The sequence below is a fragment of the Bacillus rossius genome, chromosome 6, assembly GCF_032445375.1.
Source record: "Bacillus rossius redtenbacheri isolate Brsri chromosome 6, Brsri_v3, whole genome shotgun sequence".
Taxonomy (NCBI): Eukaryota; Metazoa; Arthropoda; class Insecta; order Phasmatodea; family Bacillidae; genus Bacillus; species Bacillus rossius.
Window position 1 is genome coordinate 10273454 of NC_086334.1, and position 23152 is coordinate 10296605.

The following is a 23152-nucleotide window of genomic DNA, read 5'->3' on the forward strand; positions in this document are numbered from 1 at the left end:
CCCTGAAATATGGCAATTCTAGGGGCTTTAGCGTTAATGTAATACAGTGCAATATGTATTACTGGTTAAGTTTCAGTCATCTATTTTCAGTTTCTAGAAGTGTTAACTGAGGCTTCAGAAAAAAACAAAAAACCAGTTGACGTATGTGAAGCCACAAGGGCTCGCCACAATAGTGCACGTGGAACAAACATGGCGTCAAACAGCAATGCGGTTTCTCTTATCCCTGACCCGTAACGGGAAGCCTAAGATGTCCATCAAGTTCTGTCCCTGCCCGATTACACCCGAACAATTCACCTGCAGCCAACCTCGGGTTTATTTATATATATACATATATATATATATTTATATTTATCTGTTTATTTTAATGTAGCTATACTAACCTAACTAACCGTCCATAGTGTTTTAAAGTGTTTTAATAAAGCTAACCTAACCGACCACTCTCCTGCACAAAAATAAAACAAATCCCGAAGTTGGCCGAAGGTGAATTGTTCGAGTGTAATCGGGAATGGCAGAACTTGTGCATCCTAGGTCTGCCACCCGTAAACACTCCCAGCGTTACAGTATTTTACGTTACGCCTTGGTGACGCCAGAGACTTGAAGCTACAATGAGAAAAACATATTGTGGGCCAGGACAGGGGCGTAGACAAAAGGGGGGGGGGGGTGTTAGGGGTTCAACCCCCCCCCTCCCTTAGCACCAAATCTTTAATTAATTTCTTATTCATCACTCAAACAAATTTCATATTAAAATTAGTAAAATGTTTACCATTACAATATTTAAATTTAAGTACCGAAAACTGTTAAAATATAGCACTATTTTACACCTTAAAATCCAAATTTTCCCGGGCGAGGACCCCCTCACCCTCCGATTTAATACGGGGGGGGGGGGGGCATGCTTCTTAACACCCCCATACACAAATCCTGGCTACGCCACTGGGCCAGGAGCCGACAGCGCGCTGCGTGTGAACCACGTACGAGCGGGGAGCGAGGCCTCGCGTGGTTGCGTCAGCCCGGTACGGGGTGGGGGAAGGAGGGGTGGCGGACACGGTAACGCCGCTACATATACCCGGCCGTGTGGCGGCGGCGCGCCAGTTTAGTGCCGGTGCCCGGTGAGTGACAGAGCCATGGGAGCGCGGATCTTCCTGCTGCTAGCCACGTGCGCGCGCCTCGTGTCCGCCGCGCCCAACCAGGTCTTCGGGGACGTCGACTCAGGTGGGTGCTCAGCCCGCTGCAGGAGAGGGGAAGCCTACAACTCACGTAGTTTCGGTTCCCTGCAAGAATTTCCGAAGATTTCCGAAGTTTTGCGTTTTGGTATTAACGCCACTTCAGCCGCTAAATCAGAAGTTTCCAATGAAACCAAGCATGTTGTGACTGACCTAACCTAACCTAACCTAACCTAACCTAACCTAACCCTTCGATTTTTTTATGTTCAATTTTTGAGAGAGATCCGAAGTTGCACGAACGTTGTAGGGAACCGAAACTACGTGAGTTGTAGGCTTCCCGCAGGAGAGTGTGCTCAGCCATCGCCTCGTCAGGGGTGGGATGATGAGCGCGACGCTCGCTGTTGCTTCCAGCGCGGTGTCGCCTCTGGACTGGCGCGCAGTCTTCTCGTCGTGCACAGGATAACTGTGAGATTTGAGCGGTGACCGGTACATTATATGGCCCAGAAATGGAAGATAAAGGTGTAATGCAAGTCCCTAAAAGTGCTTTCAAGAATCTAAACCGGTTGTTTTACGCCTAAAAATTACTCTGAAAACACGGGTTTTAGTCATTTTAACTCTTCTAAAAATTTAGTTTAAAAACTTAAGTCCGAAATCAAAAGTACTTTTCGACTCTCGGCGGGACGAGAGAGAACTGTTCATAACTATCAATAATATTGTAGCAAGAAATTGTCGCGATATTACAGTGCTCAGGTGCGTGTAATTTCGGCTTTAAAATTAAGTTATTCCGATTACTGCTTATAAAATGTTATCAGCAATTATTGTAAAAAAATCAATGTTTTACTGAGTCTAAATTAATTTGAATGTTGAAAAACTGGTTTTCACAAATTGCTGGTCACATATCGTGAATGAATAATTATTTGGTAGTTTATGCAGTTAGTTACACTTCCAACAGACGACTTCGAATACATCGCGAAATTTCATTGGCTGAAATTAAAAGTAGATTTAAATTGTGAACCGATTTCGTACAGGTCGTCTGCGCAGGTCGTCAGTGTGTGCTTGGCCTGCTATGCACTCGCTTGTGTTTTTAATTGTGAACCCAGCTTAAGTCTCTTTCATCCTGTGCATCCGTGAGTTGTTGAGGGTAACTGATGGGCCTGCTGCTGTATGGTCTGGCTTCAAAGAGAGTTAACATGCACCTACGTGAGTGTTCAGGTTCGCATTATAGATCCATGAATGCCAACCTCTTCAGTTTTCTTTTTTTGGTAGTACAAGATTCGTGAATGTTGATTTAAAACAACAATCTCACGGACATGACGTCAGTGCCTGTTCACACTGCTCGTTCTCCGCGTGTTTATGTATCTTTCGTCCATTCTTGAGGTTTTTCTGTGACGTCCACTTTGAATCATCAGTAGTGTGTGTCCATTGAAATGGCTTTAAATAAAGTCTTCCCCGTTGCAAGACCCATTCGACGAACGTATTTGTGAATCCTCTTCGAGATAGTGTTCTTGCTAGTATTCATCACTTGGCGGCTACATTTTGTTCCGGTAGTTGGTTGTAAATTAAATTGGGCTGGGGGAGAATTTGAATTAACCTTTAAAATATTGGTATTACAGACCACGCGCTTTTATTTTTAATTAGTATCAAGGGACTCTTTAAGAATCGTGGTTCTTTTCCGCCTTTTACTTTATCCCACGATACAGCTAAAACAAACAAACAAACAAAAAATTAAACCTGCTCACCAATTCAAACAGTCGGTTGGTTGAATCTGGGCTGGGCATTGAGGAAGTGGTTGTTGTTGTATGTACGTCTCGTCGATAGTTCTTTGGCGAAGATGGCGGAGTCTCCAGTGGAGAAACTCTTACTGCCGAGACCCGAGACCTAATTCTTTGAAGTAGTTTCGGGCCCATCCGCTAGATAGTAGCTTTCATAATATATTGCTAACGTAGGTACATTATTTTTGAGCAGTGATGCATACGCTGTTATCAGACAAAACAAACCAGTGAAAACTAATTCACTCTATTTCTGTACTCACGTATTTTGTGGTGTCACATACCAGAAATTTTTGCATTTCCTCATTTATGTATAAAATTACTTTTTTTATTAGGTACAAAACAGCATTAACTGTTTTTCGCGCGACTTTTTAACACACATGTTATCACACTAAGTGAATATCTGTTTCAAATATTTGTGGAACAACAAAAAGTGCAACGGAGGTATAGAGTTAAAATTGTATAAATAATCCTTAAATTAAAGTAAATATGGGGGAAAATGAAGATGGCGTGTAAGACGGTGCCTTAAACGACAATCGGAAGCATGTGTCAAGCGGGAGTAGCAGGAAAAGGAGGGGGGGGGGGGGCGGCTGGTTTCGGACTGTACTCGTTGGACCACAGCTGAATTGAGCGAGTGTGACGGGCGAGTAGCCAATGGCTGCGAGGCTGCCTGAAGCGCCGCAATTATTAGCTTTGTTCAGAGGAGCAGATTTTTTAAATTTTAATTGATAATTTTTTTGAAAAAAAAAAACAGATGACATATTTCATTTCCCACTCCTTATAAATAAATAAATAATGAATATCATTAAATGATGCCCGTGGGAAGTACAGCAGGTAAATGTATTTACAAAATTCTCATTCCGAATTTTACTTCACAAATTACAATATTTCAGATATATCTAAAAATAAATAAAACCCCTTGCATTATAAAGTTGTGTAATTAGTAAGTGCTCTCTGGTGTAAACCTGACAACAGAACACACCGAAATAACGACTGCGCTAATAGCAGATATCTTGCATTGGAAAGAGACTGTAAATGCACCTTTAATGCCCACTGCAATTGGATGTGAGACGGGGCTATATAACCCCTCGCTCACGAGCAGTTGCCTCTCTTCAGCTCGTAGGCAGTCCAGCAGTTGATGCTGTGGGTTCACGCTCGTCTCTAGTTTGTCGCTTTCTTATCTCATTCTGAATCTTTTAATTACGGCCATAAACACGCCTTGTTCGCTAACTAGTCCAAACTGAGCGCTGACTGCAATCGAATTACACCTCTACGCACGTAAACAAAATTTAACTTCTCGAAACACGACCAAATTATCACAGCTTGAACGTATACACTTAAGCAAATAACCCCGCTTCTTATTTCTCGCTTGCTGGTGTGCGTGCTATTGTGACGTAATATTGTCTGAGCGCAGGCGCCAACTTCGAGTTGCGTAGCGAATGAACACTCGATAAAGGCTCCTTAGCTAATTCACCCGCTGCCACAGAAATACCGCTCTAGCGTGAAGTCAGACTTTCTGGACTTGTTTTCTCACTACTCGTCCTGGCTAATATAATTTTATATGTATGTATTGATTGTTATATTGAAGTTGTAGTAAACTTATAATTCCTGTAGTTTGTGAAATCTGATCACGTAAGTTAAGCGTAATTTAGAAAAAAAAAGATAGTTTATTAGATACATATTTTCGCTTCTAGAATCAGTTTCACGTGACCAGACGTGGACACACGCCATCAGCCTCACGAACAGTTTATGTTTGTGATCATAAACATCCAGTACAGTCGACGAAAACAAGTCTTCCGAAAGTACGTATCCCATGAGTCTGAACGTGCTGGAAAATTAAAACACCGGCAGAAATAAAACAATTATGAAAATGCGAGACGTGGAAACATGGTGAAAACATAATTTGCGACGAGTGGCTCGAGTTGGGAAGTTGGCGGAACTGCGTGGACGTGGGCCGTGCCAGGGCCGCGGGAACGTTAACTCGCCACGTGTGAGACTCTTCAGTCGCGACCGCCGGCCATTGTTCCGGCTGTGTCGACGTCGCTGCCATTGTAAGTGGGGCAGGAACAGCGACTCTGCTTGAGTCACCACGGGGCGTGTGGAAGTGTGTTGTTCCGGGTTCCCAGTCACCCAGTCACCCAGCCACCAGCCTGCCCGTTGAATACTGTGCTCTGCAATATTTCTAGTGTTACAATGAGTTATGTATTACAGGCTCTATGGCGAAGTTAAATTTTGGCCGACTACACAAAATCAAATGCCACAATCTTATGAAAAACACTTTACTTAACTTAATCTAACCCAGTAACTTAAAAAAAAAAAACTGCGATTTTACTATCCACAGGGTAAAATTGCAGCGAGCAAAGCGATGTTTTTTTTTTTCAATCGCCCCCTGGGACGTGGTTATTTCAGTTGCAGCGTTTAAGTTGTCCGAGCATTCAGGATCTGGTGCTTGGTCGCGGCGGAAGTCTGTGGTAAACCGTTGCAGAATGACCGCGCAAGTGTGCCCAGGTGTTTGTCTCGTCCCGACAGCGACTGGGGATACGAACAGCCACTGAGTATATGTAAAGTCAAAGATACATGCGTACAGAATGTCTTGGCCAGTAGCCAGAAAACGCCTTACTTACCAGTGAGGTAACAATTAAAGAGTTGCGACATAAGTGTCCATCAATTTTTACGTTCCTGATAACATTGTGCATCAAGTTGATGTGCAAACAGTTGAAAATTACTCTTTGTTTGAAGACTTATTCATGAAGACGGGCCTGAGTTGGTCAGTCTGGAAATAAAACGAGCCTTATCTAATCTCCGATATTAGAAACGGCACACAATGGAACTTAAGATAATCTTAGGGTACCACAAGTGGGTGGCTATGCGATAATGCGCCAATTAACGCATCCAGGACAATGGCTGTGTCCATGTGGCGATCAGATGATTTTCGCTACTCGATGGTGCTTATCTCAAGTCGGGGTTTTTCCTGATAGGATCTTGATTCTTCTCTGGTGGTTTCATCTCGCGTGTGTTTGAAACTGCGAAACTTCTAAATGTTGTTAGGCTTCATTAGCCACGGAAAGTCACACTTCGCTCGACAGACATACTAGTGTAACATTAAGGAAGTTTCTGCTTATTAAAAGCCAAAAAAAATTTTCTCACTTGAGCACGGACGATTTCGTGACATTTTGGTGGAAGGAGACAAAGAACAAGTAAACATCCCGGTAAATCGGTATAAAGTGGGTCAACCGTATCCGTGAGTCACACGACGAGACGGAAGCGATAGTGTTGTAACCAACAGGCATGTTCTATCGAACAAGACGGAGGTTTAGTAAACATTGTGGACTGAACTTTAGCCAGTTGTACGTCAGCAACACCCCACTGTCGCAGCGACAACGGGAAGCCTATTCTTAACAGACGAGAGAGCCAAACTCCCGATTGTGCATTTTCGTTTTTTTTTTTTTTGTTCATTGTAAATATTTTTAATGTAGCTATACTTACCTAATGTAACCAACCATCCACAATGTTTTTAAGTATTTATAATGTATATAATCTATCCTAATCGACCGCAAAATTTAATGCCACGCCGGTTTATACAATGAGATAGAACGGGAAAACTTCGGGTGTGTCTCTCGTCTGTGAAATGAAGGCTTCCCAGCGACAACGGCTGCCAGCACCGCACGCTGCGGCAGTGTTGCCATGTCTTGGACAACACTCGAACTGCGCATGCGCGGAGGCGGCGTCTCCGCCCGCCGTGGCGCGTAGAGGAACATCTTGGACCTTAGCGAGGCGGGATGATAAGTGCGACGCTCGCTGATGCTTCTAGCGCGGTGTCGCCTTTAGACTCAAGGCTCTGGACTGGCGTGCAGTCTTCTCGTCGTGCATAGGGCAACTGTGAGATTTGAGTGGTTACCATAACATTATGTGGCGGAGAATTCAATGCAAGTGCTTTGAGAGTTTAAAAGAATCTCTACTGGGTTTTTCATTCCTTAAAAATTATTCTGAAAAAACAAAGTTTGTCATTTTCACTCTTTTAAAAATAAAATTTAAAAACTACATACGGAAACAGAACTTCTCACCCAACCTTTGCCTTTTTTAAAAAATGTTTTTAGACCCCGCTCTGATGTCTTGAGCAGTTTTCAAATCGCGCGGTGTCTTCGGAAGCTCTGCACACGCGTGTGACAGCCTCACCAGTAGCACTCGTGTCTAGCTCAGCGCTCCACTGACCTCGCGAACAGTCAGCGCGGTGACGTAACATCCAACTGAACCCAGCAGTCATGGCTCTAGACGCGAGCCGAGCTGACTGTGAGTGCGGTTCCCGCGTTCGAGATCTTGGTACCGGCAAACGGATTTCACCGGCTGCTTATGAGTGTGCACAGTGTAGGTAAGTGCATCCGTACTGATGTGTGGGTGTGCGCGCGTCTTCAGCTGTGACGAGTCATGCTCAACAATAAGTGTTGCAGAAACTGAATGTGGTGATACATTGCATTAACTTCACTGCCCTTATAAAAGATGAATCTATGCCGTTTGCTATAAACAGTGGTAGTAAAAAAATATTAATTGGTTATGCTGCTCTCTATCTGCAGCGAGTTGCCAAATACGAAGTGATAATTCTGTTTAAAGAAGATTATTTCAAAACCTTTAAACTTTGGAACAGGCGTGGCTGACTGTCGATTAAAATACCAATGTTATAAGAAAATCCATCTTGATCCTCTGCAGATAAGACTTGCTGCGTGTAATCCGGTGAAAGATGAGTCAGGTTTAAAACGGCAGATAGCGGATGAAATGCATTTTTTTTTTAATGTTGCTCGAGTCACGTAATTTCAGATTTGTCATCTTCTGTCCCAATCGCTAATAAAACTGAGCCACATATCGATATCTGCGCAGAGCTTTCTGGTAGTTTTAAATAGTCTCTAAACTGTTTTTCATTCACATTGTATTGGCCGAGAACATAAAAATTAGTGGATAATTAAAAAGAAAATCAGGGCATTAGATGCTAAAGTTAACCTAAAACATTACTAGTTAACCATAATTGAACCATTGATACACAGGAAGGTTTGGCAGTGCAGTGTGTTTTTGCTGCGTCGTTGGCAACACTGCGCGGCGGGCGCGTGGCGCGCTGCACGCCGGGAATGGCGGCCGTGGGAACGGTGCCAAGGAAGGACGCCGCGGGTTGCAGGCCTCGGCTCTCGCGACTTGTCCCCGCCTCGCGACACGCTCATTGGACGACAGGCCTGTTTCCAGTCCGTTCCCGTTTATTGAGCGTTGACATTTGATTAATACCTTTGAACATCCAGACTTACCAAAGGCACGGAACGCTGTTATGTTTTTGTTTTATAGTTGCGGCGGTAGTGGGAACACTTATAAGTGGGTTAGTGTCTTTATTTAGTTGAAGTCTCCACTTGATAATATTGTCTCACTATAAATAAACTTCGTTTTTCGTTTTTCGTTTTTCTTCGTTTTTCTTTGTTTGTTGACCATATTCCGGTTAAGGAATATTATGTGGTGTTTATATCCTGTTGACAACCGCAATTTTTTGCTTAATTTGTGTTTTTGTCTTTTTTGTAGTTTTCTTCTACAGACATACATGTGCTTAGCAATGGCGTATGTCCAAAAGCTTACATCAAGACATGCACTCCCATGGCACAAATCTTTCAAAGATAAATAAACTATAGTTGACATTTTAATAGAATCGTGTCGGTCACCATGATAAATATTTCTCTTGCAAGATATAATTTATTATTTTAAGAGCACTCTTAACGTTCGTTTCGTTTGCCTTGACATGGAAAACATGTAACCAAAGCTGTAGGTAAAATCCAGAGTAGTTCGAACTATCTTCCCACACAGCATTCAGCGTGACCTTTGGAGACAGGTAGCTGGGCCACTTACGGCGTGTCATGTGCACTTGGAAGTGGTTCTTTTTGGAACAGCTCCATCTGGGTCGCTTGGCAAAGGAGGGGATGTTACTAGTTGGTCGCTCGCCTCTCAGAGTCTGTGGTCGGTCCGCCGTAGTGATGCGGCAGTCACGTGACCAGGAGCCATGCTGCTGTCTCGACGCGCAGCCAACATGGCTGCATCTCGCCAGTGCTCCAGCGTAGGGCCTCGTCTCTCCAGGAACCCACGTTTAATCAGTTCACTAGTACCACTCGTTGTTGGTAATTTATCAGTTCATTTCTAATAATTTTCGTTTTAGTTTCATTTATTCCCGTTAAGTCGCAGTGATAATAATTCTTAAATGCAGTTGAATGTTTTAAGAATAAATAATTTTAAACTGCTTATCTCAGTATAAAAATTCTTTATCACCTTAAAGGGCATTGTTTTTAATAGGTACCTATAAAAGTATTAAAATTTGTCGGATGGTTTTCATACTTTTTCTGACGTCCTATTGTCCCAGTGATTACCAGAAGAAAAAAAACTAGTAACCAGTTTGGAATCCTAACAAGTTACTATTGTCCCTTCCTGCCATGATGGTTTGTGGGACACGTCGCAAGTGGCAGCCTCATCTGTATGCGCGAGCCTCGTCTTAAGGCGACGCGCCCACGTCTCTCTTACTTCTATTCCCGGTCGTCTGTGGCCTTGACGCCCGGGCGCCCGACCCGCTATTAGCGGCGCGCGTCGCCGGCAGGCTTCGCGCCTGTTGGTACGTCGGAGTCTCCGCGTCTTGTTTCCCGCCAGGCTCCGCGGTTGTTGGCGCGTCAGTTTCCGCGTCGCTTCAGGACTGCACGAGCCCTCGGTCTAATTGTGGATTAGTCAATTCAACCACAAAGTCTTTTGCTTTTAGGTGACGTACCACTGATTTGCCAAATTTATAAATTGATCTGTGTGCTTCTCAGTGTGCCAAGTTCATATTTAACTTGTACTTGAATTAGTTTCGATAAAAAATTATTTTAAAGGGCTCGACTAAAAAATGTCTACAGTTGACTTGATGGTCTAAATACTTGACTATTCTAAAATCTGCAAGCGTATATGTTGGTAACACTATATATTGTGAAATTCTTCCAGTCTTAGTTCCCACAACTATAATATATAGTTGGTGTTTTCTAAAATCACTTATTATTTGGACACTCCTATTGAGAAATTTTATTTTTGCGTTTGTATCCCATGTAAATGCGCTGATTTTTGCCTATCGGAGTAATTATAGCTGATACATGCGTAATAATGCAGACCAGCCGAGTTTCTTTCAAAATGAAAAAAAAAATATTAATTCATTCGTAATATTTTAGTGAATAAAACATAAAATGTGAAAAAGTAAGCGGGCATACCTAGTTATGAGGCGGTATGATAGCGCGTCGCTCGCTTTGTGTTTCTAGCGCGGTATCGCCTCTTAGCGCAAATCTGCAGACTGACGCAGTCTTCTCGTCGTGCATAGAGCAAATATATTTTAGCGGTAACCTTAACATAATATGTGGAGAAATGAAGATGGGTGTAATGGAAGAGCTTGAGTTCTATCAAAAATCTGTACCGAATGTAGTATTATGCCTAAAAATTAATCTCAAAACACGCGCGTTCTAGCCATTTTCATTCGTCTGTAAACACAGTTTGGTAATGGTTATTTATTGCGTATCATGTTTATATCAAAAGTTTTATTGTTAAAATGTTCCAAATCAAATTTATTTTTGTTTTAGTACAGTTTCGCGTCACAAACATTCAGATGCTTATTTTATTTTAATCTTTTGCGTTAAAATGAAATTGGATACATTGCACGGAACAATTTCTCCCGGGGACAATGTTACTCTCAGTTTTATAAATATTTAATATATATTATATAGCTCCGAATCATAAAATATCAAAATTCCTTAATTTAATTTTAATATTTTGTTAGATTACAACAATAAGGAACAATTATCGACATTGATTATCGGATATCTTGTTCGTTCAGAAGCTTTGCACACAGGTCAGGCAGGCAGGGGTCGACTTGTTGTGAGTGCCGGTACCGGGTTCAGGCTGTTGACGCGGGGAGCGCCACTGCAGTGCGGGTGTTGGCTCAGCTGGCCCGCCCAGGCGCGCTGACGTCACTGCCCGCAGCTGTCCCCGCCAGGGTCGACGGCAAGCCAGTCCCGGCTGCGCCTTGTGCTGTCCAGAAATTCTACATTTTACATCAGCTAATTTTTGAGTTCTCAGTATATGCAATAATCTATAGGGGTTTTAACCTACATATCCTTTATTTACTGTATGTTACTGCTTATTGAAGATCAATGATTGTATTTGTGAGAAAGACATTGCAATGATACCAAAGGTTTGCTGTTGTGATCATCTACGGTTGCTGGAAAACTTAAAATGATTGAATAAGCGGAGAAAATGTGAAATTGTACTGCAGGAATAAATACGTTATAACGGAAAGATACATACTGGCTGGAAAAAAATTGATTTTCAGTGATGGTGTAAATAAGCGCTGGCGCATGTCCATAAAATTAGTTTGAATCAATCTTGCCCATCGCAATAATTATTTAAGAACTTGTACATTTATGAAACTAATATAGATTCACATCCAGTTATAAAAATTAGCTCTAACAAATATTTTATATTTTTAAGCAATCGTGTTGAAACATTTTTGCTCTAAATGTCAAGTTATATAACGTTACAAATTTCCCAAGCTTTATTGAAACTATCTAATCTTTTATCGGCCATGTTGAAACTTTTTACTATTTCTTTTACATCGCGCTGATAATATTCGCAAGAACTGGTGCTCGAGAAACGCACGTTTTACGCAATGCGACCCAGAGATTGGACAGAAATAGCAACACTCGGGGCTAGCTTCAAGCCATATATGGCGTGATCGCGCATTATTGGTGCTCTACTTACCGATGTTTCATTTAACAGTTGTTAACATTGCGAACCGCTGGTGTTGCTGCTTCATGCATGTTTACAAATCAACCTATCGCAATAACCGATTCAACACCAGCAAAATTGCCAAATCAAACAACTCATTAAGTATAGTATTTTAAAAAACTAATTATCAGGTAATACTTCAAGTACAGATTGTAATGTAATGCATTTCTGCACTTTCAAACCGCTAATTGGGACCAGTGGCGTAGCCAGGATTTGTGAATGGGGGGTGTTAAGAAGCATGCCCCCCCCCTCCGTATTAAAGCGGGGGGGTCCGGGGGTCCTCCCCCGGGAAAATTTTGGATTTTAAGGTATAAAATAGTGCTATTTTAGCAGTTTTCGCTACTTAAATTTAAATATTGTAATGGTAAAAATTTTATTAATTTTAATATGAAATTTCTTTGAGTGATGAATAAGAAATTAATTAAAGATTTGGTGCTAAGGGGGGGGTTTTAACCCCTAAACCCCCCCCCTGGCTACGCCCCTGATTGGGACATAGATAACTCTTGAAGCATTAGAAGGTTCATTGCTTAGTAATAATATGTAATTGCCATGCAAGTAATTACACGTAAATATTTTAAAATGATTCCAATGCATAGCAAAGGATCTCGCTGAGAATGCGGGGTGGTGTTGGTCGTGACCTTACAGATCACTGGTCACCAGGGGAACATGGTGACCATGGTGACAGTGGTCAGGTGATCCTGGTGTGGTGCCCGGCGGGGCGAGACCCGGTGTTTACACACGTGGGGAACGCGGCGGACTTTGCCTGTCGTTTGGTTTTCTCGGGGTACTTACTATTTCTCGCCACCTTTTTCAGTCATTGCTCCATCGTGTCTTACGTTGACAGCAGAAGCATGCACGTGGGCACTGGTTCTATGGACATGCTAGTTCTGCGGCCACCATATTTGTCAACTGCAGCTTTCGCTGTCCTCCTGTCACGCACCGAACTGTGACAGCTGTCACGCAGAGCACAGGACGGCCTGCCAGTTGCAAGCGTGTTGCTGCGGCCGACGCCCAGCGCCGCGATTGCAAGAAGTTATGATAATCTCCTTTGTGTCTGGGGACCAGACTCTTGAGGGAGGGCGTGTCTCACGGGGTCGGTGCGCGGATAGACACTCCCCAAGAGCGTCCAGCTAGTTCGGCGCTAGTGGAGTCGCTGGACTTGTGGCCTGCTCGTCCTGGTACAAGTCCTACAGGCAGATGATGGTGCTGCATGTAGATGCTGGGACCTCCTCGCTGAGGTTCCCTCTGCTGGTCCAGGCAACCTCTCGACCTAGCCGTGCGCTCGCCGGTAACATGCCGCGATTGGAAATGGCGAATCTATTTCCCGGTTCTTGTAACCCATGCTGGACACTGGCAACGATGTCTGGCGTGTAAAAGATCCATCTTTTCTCCTAACCAGGTCAACACCCTAGCGGGTTCAGATGCCTGGGGGAGTATTGGTGTATTCATGAGATGTGATTACGTGCCGGTCCAGGGTTGCGCGGTGAGGACTCAACACTGGCAGTTGTTGGCTCTGATCACTCGGAGCACGTCCTGGGGGATCCCCTCTCCGCTGGTGGGTGTGTACCAACCTCGGGGATTAGTACAAGTATTTATTAATTAATATAATAGAAAACAGCAATAAAACATTAAGTAAGCAAGGTGCCTAATGAAGGACATGTGAACTCTTACCAAAAATAATACTTTCCAAAGGATTTACACAATTTCGGTGGACGCGGTGAGCGGCAAAACAGCTCTGGCACTAGCCTGGACAGTTAGTAGAGGTTGGATGTAATTCGGCCAGATCACAGGCTCTCTGGGTTGTCTGAGGGGTCCCAGAGATGTTATAGGTAAGACTTGATTGAGCGCCTTGTGGTACTCTTAGGAAGGGGATTCTTCTTGAGTCAACCACAGGTTAGCCAGATGGTTAAGGGGCCATCCTAGTCAGGGGGTAGATCTGTGTTAGTGAGGCCGGATGATAAGCGCGACGCTCGCTGGTATTTCTAGCGCGGCATTGCCTCTAAGCGCAAGGCTCTGTACTAGCGCGCAGTTTTCTCGTCGTGAATTGAACAACGATGAAATTTGAGCGGTGATCGTAACATAAGTACGGAGAAATAGATAAATGTATAATTCAATGCAATTCCCCTAAGTACTTTCAAGGATATGTACCGCTTTTTTTATGCCCAAAAATTGCTCTGAAAACATTCATTTAACCAAAAAATACAGTTTAAAAACTTAATCCGAAAACAAAACTAGTTATTGGCTCTCGGCGAATTCTTGAATGATTTTCGTAACGAGACCCCACTCAAATATCTTAAGTAGTTTTCGAATAGAGTTATTATTTTTCCCCCCTGAAGATCTGTGCCTAGGTAGGCGGGGCTTTTAAGGAAGAGTGGATGTCAATGATGCAGGGATGTGTTGCCTCAGCCTCTCGCTGTAGCCCCTCCTCAAACACCTCCAAGTCACGATGAAATGGCACATTCATCTCCCTCTGGCTCTAAGGTGCCTCGAGTCACGATGAAATGGCACATCCGTCTCCCTGTGGCTCTAAGGTGCCTCGAGTCACGATGAAATTGTACATCCGTCTCCCTCTGGCTCTAAGGAGCCTCAGGTCACGATGAAATGGCACATCCATCTCCCTGTGGCTCTAAGGTGCCTCGAGTCACGATGAAATGGTACATCCGTCTCTGGCTCTAAGGAGCCTCAGGTCACGATGAAATGGCACATCCATCTCCCTGTGGCTCTAAGGTGCCTCGAGTCACGATGAAATGGTACATCCGTCTCCCTCTGGCTCTAAGGAGCCTCAGGTCACGATGAAATGGCACATCCATCTCCCTGTGGCTCTAAGGTGCCTCGAGTCACGATGAAATGGCACATCCGTCTCCCTGTGGCTCTAAGGTGCCTCGAGTCACGATGAAATTGTACATCCGTCTCCCTCTGGCTCTAAGGAGCCTCAGGTCACGATGAAATGGCACATCCGTCTCCCTGTGGCTCTAAGGTGCCTCGAGTCACGATGAAATGGTACATCCGTCTCCCTCTGGCTCTAAGGAGCCTCAGGTCACGATGAAATGGTACATCCGTCTCTGGCTCTAAGGAGCCTCAGGTCACGATGAAATGGCACATCCATCTCCCTGTGGCTCTAAGGTGCCTCGAGTCACGATGAAATGGTACATCCGTCTCCCTGTGGCTCTAAGGTGCCTCGAGTCACGATGAAATGGTACATCCGTCTCCCTCTGGCTCTAAGGAGCCTCAGGTCACGATGAAATGGCACATCCATCTCCCTGTGGCTCTAAGGTGCCTCGAGTCACGATGAAATGGCACATCCATCTCCCTGTGGCTCTAAGGTGCCTCGAGTCACGATGAAATGGTACATCCGTCTCCCTCTGGCTCTAAGGAGCCTCAGGTCACGATGAAATGGCACATCCATCTCCCTGTGGCTCTAAGGTGCCTCGAGTCACGATGAAATGGTACATCCGTCTCCCTCTGGCTCTAAGGAGCCTCAGGTCACGATGAAATGGCACATCCATCTCCCTGTGGCTCTAAGGTGCCTCGAGTCACGATGAAATGGTACATCCATCTCCCTGTGGCTCTAAGGTGCCTCGAGTCACGATGAAATGGCACATCCATCTCCCTGTGGCTCTAAGGTGCCTCGAGTCACGATGAAATGGTACATCCATCTCCCTGTGGCTCTAAGGTGCCTCGAGTCACGATGAAATGGCACATCCATCTCCCTGTGGCTCTAAGGTGCCTCGAGTCACGATGAAATGGTACATCCATCTCCCTGTGGCTCTAAGGTGCCTCGAGTCACGATGAAATGGTACATCCATCTCCCTGTGGCTCTAAGGTGCCTCGAGTCACGATGAAATGGTACATCCATCTCCCTGTGGCTCTAAGGTGCCTCGAGTCACGATGAAATGGTACATCCATCTCCCTGTGGCTCTAAGGTGCCTCGAGTCACGATGAAATGGCACATCCATCTCCCTGTGGCTCTAAGGTGCCTCGAGTCACGATGAAATGGCACATCCATCTCCCTGTGGCTCTAAGGTGCCTCGAGTCACGATGAAATGGCACATCCATCTCCCTGTGGCTCTAAGGTGCCTCGAGTCACGATGAAATGGCACATCCATCTCCCTGTGGCTCTAAGGTGCCTCGAGTCACGATGAAATGGTACATCCATCTCCCTGTGGCTCTAAGGTGCCTCGAGTCACGATGAAATGGCACATCCATCTCCCTGTGGCTCTAAGGTGCCTCGAGTCACGATGAAATGGTACATCCATCTCCCTGTGGCTCTAAGGTGCCTCGAGTCACGATGAAATGGCACATCCATCTCCCTGTGGCTCTAAGGTGCCTCGAGTCACGATGAAATGGTACATCCGTCTCCCTCTGGCTCTAAGGAGCCTCAGGTCACGATGAAATGGCACATCCATCTCCCTGTGGCTCTAAGGTGCCTCGAGTCACGATGAAATGGTACATCCGTCTCTGGCTCTAAGGAGCCTCAGGTCACGATGAAATGGCACATCCATCTCCCTGTGGCTCTAAGGTGCCTCGAGTCACGATGAAATGGTACATCCGTCTCCCTCTGGCTCTAAGGAGCCTCAGGTCACGATGAAATGGCACATCCATCTCCCTGTGGCTCTAAGGTGCCTCGAGTCACGATGAAATGGTACATCCGTCTCCCTCTGGCTCTAAGGAGCCTCAGGTCACGATGAAATGGCACATCCATCTCCCTGTGGCTCTAAGGTGCCTCGAGTCACGATGAAATGGTACATCCGTCTCTGGCTCTAAGGAGCCTCAGGTCACGATGAAATGGCACATCCATCTCCCTGTGGCTCTAAGGTGCCTCGAGTCACGATGAAATGGTACATCCGTCTCCCTCTGGCTCTAAGGAGCCTCAGGTCACGATGAAATGGCACATCCGTCTCCCTGTGGCTCTAAGGTGCCTCGAGTCACGATGAAATGGTACATCCGTCTCCCTCTGGCTCTAAGGAGCCTCAGGTCACGATGAAATGGCACATCCGTCTCCCTGTGGCTCTAAGGTGCCTCGAGTCACGATGAAATGGTACATCCGTCTCCCTCTGGCTCTAAGGAGCCTCAGGTCACGATGAAATGGCACATCCATCTCCCTGTGGCTCTAAGGTGCCTCGAGTCACGATGAAATGGTACATCCGTCTCCCTCTGGCTCTAAGGAGCCTCAGGTCACGATGAAATGGCACATCCATCTCCCTGTGGCTCTAAGGTGCCTCGAGTCACGATGAAATGGTACATCCGTCTCCCTCTGGCTCTAAGGAGCCTCAGGTCACGATGAAATGGCACATCCATCTCCCTGTGGCTCTAAGGTGCCTCGAGTCACGATGAAATGGTACATCCATCTCCCTGTGGCTCTAAGGTGCCTCGAGTCACGATGAAATGGTACATCCGTCTCCCTATTGCTCTATGGAGCCCGTGTTGGTGGCGAACCAGCCCTCTCCAGGGAGCAGTTGCCATCAGTCCAGCATGTTACACATTGCGCAGTCGCAGATGGGCAATGTCTGCACGGCTGTGCCTTCCACGAGGTTCTTCGCTGCCGGACTTGACTATGTAGTGTCTCGCTGACGGAGGCGTGTGTCTGCCGCAGGTCCGCAGATGCTGCCCGTCGACCACGTGCTCAAGGGCATGCAGTTCCTGTTCTGGCGGACCATCCTCACGCCCAGGGACGAGGAGGGCACTGCCCCCGTCTCCACCTCCATGGTCAGCAGCAACGCCACCAACAGCACTGCGGATCCCGCCGGTAGGTTCCAACACATATTATCATTGAAAGATTTGTGCAAAGGGAGTGCATGACTTGATGTAAGCTTTTGGACATACGCCATTGCTTAGCACATGTATGGCTGTAGAAGAAAACTACAAAAAAAAAACCACAAAATTAAGCAAAAATTTGCTGTTGTCAGAATTTAATGCCACACAATACTCCACAACAGGAATATGGTCAACAAACAAAGAAAAACAAAAGAAAAATGGACTAACAGAACGAAAAAAAAACCACAAATTAATTTTTTTGGGTTCAATATTTTTGTGTTGTCATCATTTGTGTTTTTTTTTCGTTTCTCTTTTGTTTTTTTGTTTTTGGTAAACTATTGTGTTTGTTTCGTCCTTTCGTTTTGCTGTGTTTTTGTCTCGTTTCAACTGTTGTGCTGAATTTTTTGGGTTCGGTATTTTTGTGCTGTCATCATTTGTGTGATTTTTTTTCGTTCTGTTAGTCCATTTTTCTTTTGTTTTTCTTTGTTTGTTGGCCATATTCCTGTTGTGGAGTATTGTGTCGCATTAAATCCTGACAACAACAAATTTTTACTTAATTTTGTTTTTTTTGTCATTTGTGTTTTTTGTAGTTTTCTTCTACAGACATACATGTGCTAAGCAATGGTGTATGTCCAAAAGCTTACATCAAGTCAGGTGCCTACACGTACCGGTGCTCGTGCGAGTGTCTGGAGTCCACTGATCCTGGAGGCCCTTTATCGGCCAGTAGCTCCTATCGCAGTGCTCGCCCAGCTGACAGTCAGTTAACCCTCTGTGCTGGAGCCTCCGTCGAGCTCTAGGCGACACTTGCAGACAGGGCGATTCTTTCAAGAGGGAGCGAGAAAGGCCATCTGGGCAGCCGTAGCCTTAAACCGTTGTCTATTTCGACAGCGCAGTGAGGTTGATGTTTATAGTGATCGGATATATTTGTAATATGAAGACATGGGCGAATGAAGGTTATGTGTAACACTTTGTTTTAATTGTTATTTTATGGCATAACAAATGTTTGCGTCGACATAAGCATGATGCGCCATTAAAATCACGTGTATTAAGCTCAAATAGAAAATTACAATTGAACGAAGGTGTCAGTTCAGGTCAAAGAAGCATTTAAAAAAAAATTAATGGAAGCATTACGAGCACATGTTCCATGTGACCTTCATCCACTCATGTCTTAAATTATCCTGTGAAACTATTGGCGTTGAGTATTTACCTTTCTCGATGGCAGCGGAACTTTTTAACATTTTATGAAACCTACGCGCGCTGTCAACTGGCACTTGGTGTTTCCGCCGGTGCGAGCGTCACTCGCGACTGGGGCCCTGCCCGAGGAGACGTGGGTTTCCGCGGTGTTAGTCTGCAGCGCTCTGCACGCGCGGCGGCCGTCGAAGGCACTCGGTGGACACGTGCAGCTGATAACGGTCGCGTCCAAACTTGCCTCTGCGGCCCTCGAACATCTCCACGGATGAGTCATGATTGCTGCTCAGTCCCAAGGGACTTGGCGTCACCTGTCCTGCTCGGAAAAACACCTGAAGGCCGACAGCACTGACAGAACTGACAACTGACAGGGCGTATCGGGCGAGGAGTAAATGGGACGAGCTGACCGCGCGGAAGACCTGCGCCAGTTTACTTCCACTAAAAGCGCCGCATCACGGCGACCCAGCACACTCGTTCACTCAACACATGGCATCCTCCTGGTGAACGAACCCGGAAATTTAAACAAAATTACGCTTAAAAGTGTGCGTTCGATGTCTCTGACCACTACCGTCAAGAAGGTCCAAGTCGTGTAATGGTTGCGGGAAGTTTAGCCACCGGCAAATTTTGGAAATGAGTGTTTGTTCGAACCATTTGGCCACTGATGATGGAAGCTATTGAATAAAATTATGGTATTTTCCATTGCACAGCGAATACGATCGTATATGCTCTCTCTCTCTCTCTCGTCTGGAATTAAATTTCTGTTCCCTGTAGGTAATGACACTGTTTGTTTTGTTATGAAATAGGCACCACAGTAAAACTTCAAAACTGTCTTAATAAAATAAAAATGTTGGTTTCATGAAGCAATTCGTATTACTACTAAAGTTACCTGTAATAATTTTTAAACAAAATCGAAAACTTTGTTCTCCTGAAATATTACAATCTCTTAGGATGGTGTTTTTTTTTTACCTCCGGGGTACAGATTTCTTATCGTTGGCTTGCTAGATTTTTCTCTTGTGCTAGTTTTACTAGTAATTTCAGAGAACCGCCAGTCTTCACATGCTCTTTATTAGTCAGTGTATATATTTGTCAAATCCACATTTTGACGTGACAACGTCTAATAAATCGATGAACGCCGGCTGCACGCACGAAAAAGTGTCCCGTTGCGCACATTGTTCCGTTGCGCACATTGTTCCGTTGCGCACATTGTTCCGTTGCGCACATTGTTACGTTACGCTGTGTCCCGTTACGCTCATTGTACGCTTGCGCCGCATCTCTCTTTTCCACTCGACTGTTTATAAAGTGAAGTTAAAAGTTAATGTGGTTTTCATTGCTTATTACAACAACAATTTCGGCAATAAAGGTTAATTATTCTTGCATTTTAAAAATCTAATTACTAGTATTATTTCAAGTATTTATTCTTTTATTATTAAAATAAAAATGATTCAATTTTATTCATAAAGTATGCAATCATTTCATCAATGTTTTGTTATGACGTTGTCACGTTAAACTATCGTCCGTAAGCCGACTTTACAGACAACCAATTTTTTCTTAAGACACGAAACGTAGATCTGCAAAGGCTTCCTTTCAAGATACAGTAGTTGGCGAGCTCGCCGACCTCGCTCTCAACGCGACAGTGCCGCGAGTTGGCCGCAGCACGGGCTGTGCTGACGCGAGCTGTCCCCTGTGTTGCAGACGATGACGAAGACGACGACTCGGCCGTGGACCCGTGGTCGCTGGTCTGGTACGTGGGCTCCTTCGGCGGCCTGGTGTCCTTCTTCCTGATCATCAGCTGCACGGACTGCTGCTGCAGGAGGCGGCGCGCAGCTGCGGCCGCAGCCGCCGCCGCAGCAGCTGCGGCAGCCGCCGCCCCCGCGGACCCGCCGCCCCCGCCCTACGAGATGTTCGCGCCGCCGCCCTACGACTCGCTCGTGTACGCGGAGAAGCTGGACCGGCTGCAGGTCTTCGTGGTGCCGCTGAGGCCCACGCCGCCCCCGTCGCCGGCGCCGCCCCAGCCGCCCCCGCCCACCTAGGCCGCCCCCCGCCCACCGCCCGTGTTATTACCTCCCGGGGGACCGGAGTTCCCCCTCCCCACACCGTCTTCCGCGAGGACTCGAGGTTGCCGCGTGCTTGTTTCCTCGAGTGGATCGCTCCTGGTGCATCTGCTCCGAGGCGAACATCACGCGTGACGATGTTGGCAGGACAAGCGTCTGGCACTTGTTTTTCCTGTCGCCTGCACGTCCCCACTGCGATTCCTGAGACTCTGATAGTTCCTCTTCTTCACCCTGCGTCCCCGAAGACATCGCGTTGTTTTAGAGCCCGTAAACGACATTCTCAAATGTGACATCTTTGATATTTTAGTAGACGAGAAAAATCAAGTCCGCGGAAAGTAGTTAAAGCTTCGCGCCGCAAGTTCTCGCAAGAGAAAACTTGCGGTCCGCTGACGGAAGAGACCTGCAGACTCGAACGTGGCCCGAGTGCAGCAACCTTTCAAGCGCGTCGTGCTAGAAGTTTGGCGCCATGTTCGTGCGGGAAGCGGCGAGTGCTGGGCGCTCTCTTCTCTCCTGACAGCAGTGTCTGCGCTGCGAGGCGAGTGTGCGTAACACGCCAGCACTCCGCTAACAGAACTGGCCAGCTGTCTGGGTGCACTAACTTACTCCCTCCCCTTAAATCATACAGTATTATGGTACAGCCAATCATCAGTGATAGAACGTGTAAAATAAAGTGTGTTTGTTACGTCGTCGAATTGTACGGAATATTTCTGCTCAAAAAAATGTAATTTATAGCGCGTTATTCGTTTTAGAGATGTGTATTTCTAGTCATAGGCATTAAGTTAAATATTGTATTCCACAATAAGTATAAAAATCGTATTTTAAAGCAGTGTTTGGACTGTAATATATTCTGTTTTTTTGTTCAAATGTATGCAATCAAAATTTTGACTTATTTAAACTGAAATTAATATATATGGTCGCAGTAAATTCACAATGATTTTACACAATGTACAAACAGGTTGATAATTTAATTTAATCTTGCATTATACCAAAGTAAGTTTCTAATAAGGTTTTGATATGTTATCTGTAGTGAATGTGTATTTCCATCGGATATACGACCTCTTAATACTTATCTGTTAATGCGTTTTGACTACTAACTGTTATTTGATTGATTAATATATTCGGTTTCATATGCATTTTGTAAGATTTGTAAATATTTCAGTAAAATTTGGTTTTTGAAATACTCTGTCTAAAAAAAATCCAAATAACTGTAAGTAAAAATAGTTTTAAATGTGAAAAATAATTCTTAACATAAGATTTTTTGTCACAGTTCATAGTAATTCTAAACTTTCTTTGGTTAGTGGAGGAAGGTCAAATTTATGCAATAACTTTGTTTCACAACTGTCTCGCGTACAATAATCAAACAACGAATACTCTGGTTGGAATATTTGTTTGAAAGAGTTGTAATGTTTGCATCTGTTGTTTCAATGACAAAAATTGTGTGTTTGTGTGTGCTAAACTAGTCAACGGAATATAAAAATGTAAGATTGTATAGTTACTTGTGCTATTTATTGTTTTTATACTTAAATAAAATTCCTACTCGATAACCATTTATAATCTGTGTTTAGTTTGTGTTATTTTAAAACTATCCTTTCTTAACACATTAATGGCTGGCTGTTCTTGAGAAATGTTCTCATTTGCTTCCTTCTGCTTTGAGTACACGAGATACTTGCCATTGTCTAGTGATGCGGTCAGTACGGCGACAAGGGTGACACTGGCAGGTGCGCCAGACAGCTTGTCGCCTCTACGGCTGACCTCCGAGGCATTCACAGGAAACCTATCGCTGGACCAAAGATTTTGGGGTTATAAATAAACAAATTTCATAATTAAAAATAGTGGATTTCGTCTTAATTGTCATGATAATAACATTTTTGTAATAGTAAGTACAAATCAATCTAATTAACTTTGATAAACTTATAACATTAGTGGATAGATTAAACAATAGCCTACTACATAATATTGATGAGTGTATGTTAAACCAAAAAAAAGGCAACTAAAACAGTAAATATTTTTCAATTATGTTCCTCAGTTCATGAGTAAATTAGAAATATTAAAATTAAAATACAGCTCATCAATTTTTAAATAGAGATGTCTAGATCTAAGTTTCAAGCTTTTATAGTTAGACAATTTGTTAATTTTATTTTTAAAGCATCGAGCATTTCAATACAAGAATACTTTGATATCAAAACAAATTGTATTTGTTGCGTATGCAACGTAAGATATGTTTTATGCAACCTTCAACCGTCGCGTCGCCGCGCGGGCCCGCGCCGGACATGACGTCATCGCCACGTGACCAGATGGCGACTCCTGTGTAGGGCATCCAGGAAAGATGTGTTCGTTACGGGGCTTGCTGGTATAAGTAGGGGACCCCAGCTGGCCGACGAAGCAGAAGCAGAAACAGAAGTGTGTGTCGAAGCTG

General features: G+C 44.6%; 1 protein-coding gene across 1 annotated transcript; it reads left to right on the forward strand.

Annotated features, from left to right (window-relative positions):
• The first annotated feature begins 1102 nt into the window (after positions 1-1102).
• On the forward strand, positions 1103-22287 carry LOC134532609 (probable transport accessory protein MmpS3). Its single transcript, XM_063369188.1, has 3 exons — positions 1103-1209; positions 17337-17489; positions 20378-22287. Exons 1-3 carry the CDS (start codon positions 1122-1124, stop codon positions 20713-20715), a joined length of 579 nt encoding a protein of 192 aa, XP_063225258.1. The 5' UTR covers positions 1103-1121; the 3' UTR covers positions 20716-22287.
• The last annotated feature ends 865 nt before the right edge of the window (positions 22288-23152 follow it).

What these genes read in the sequence shown, in the direction of transcription:
- LOC134532609 (XM_063369188.1), top strand. Translation starts at nt 1,122, where the DNA reads ATGGGAGCGCGGATCTTCCTGCTGCTAGCCACGTGCGCGCGCCTCGTG. An exon ending in CTTCGGGGACGTCGACTCAG is followed by an intron (nt 1,210 to 17,336) that starts GTGGGTGCTCAG and finishes TGTCTGCCGCAG; the next exon opens with GTCCGCAGATGCTGCCCGTC. An exon ending in CAGCACTGCGGATCCCGCCG is followed by an intron (nt 17,490 to 20,377) that starts GTAGGTTCCAAC and finishes CCTGTGTTGCAG; the next exon opens with ACGATGACGAAGACGACGAC.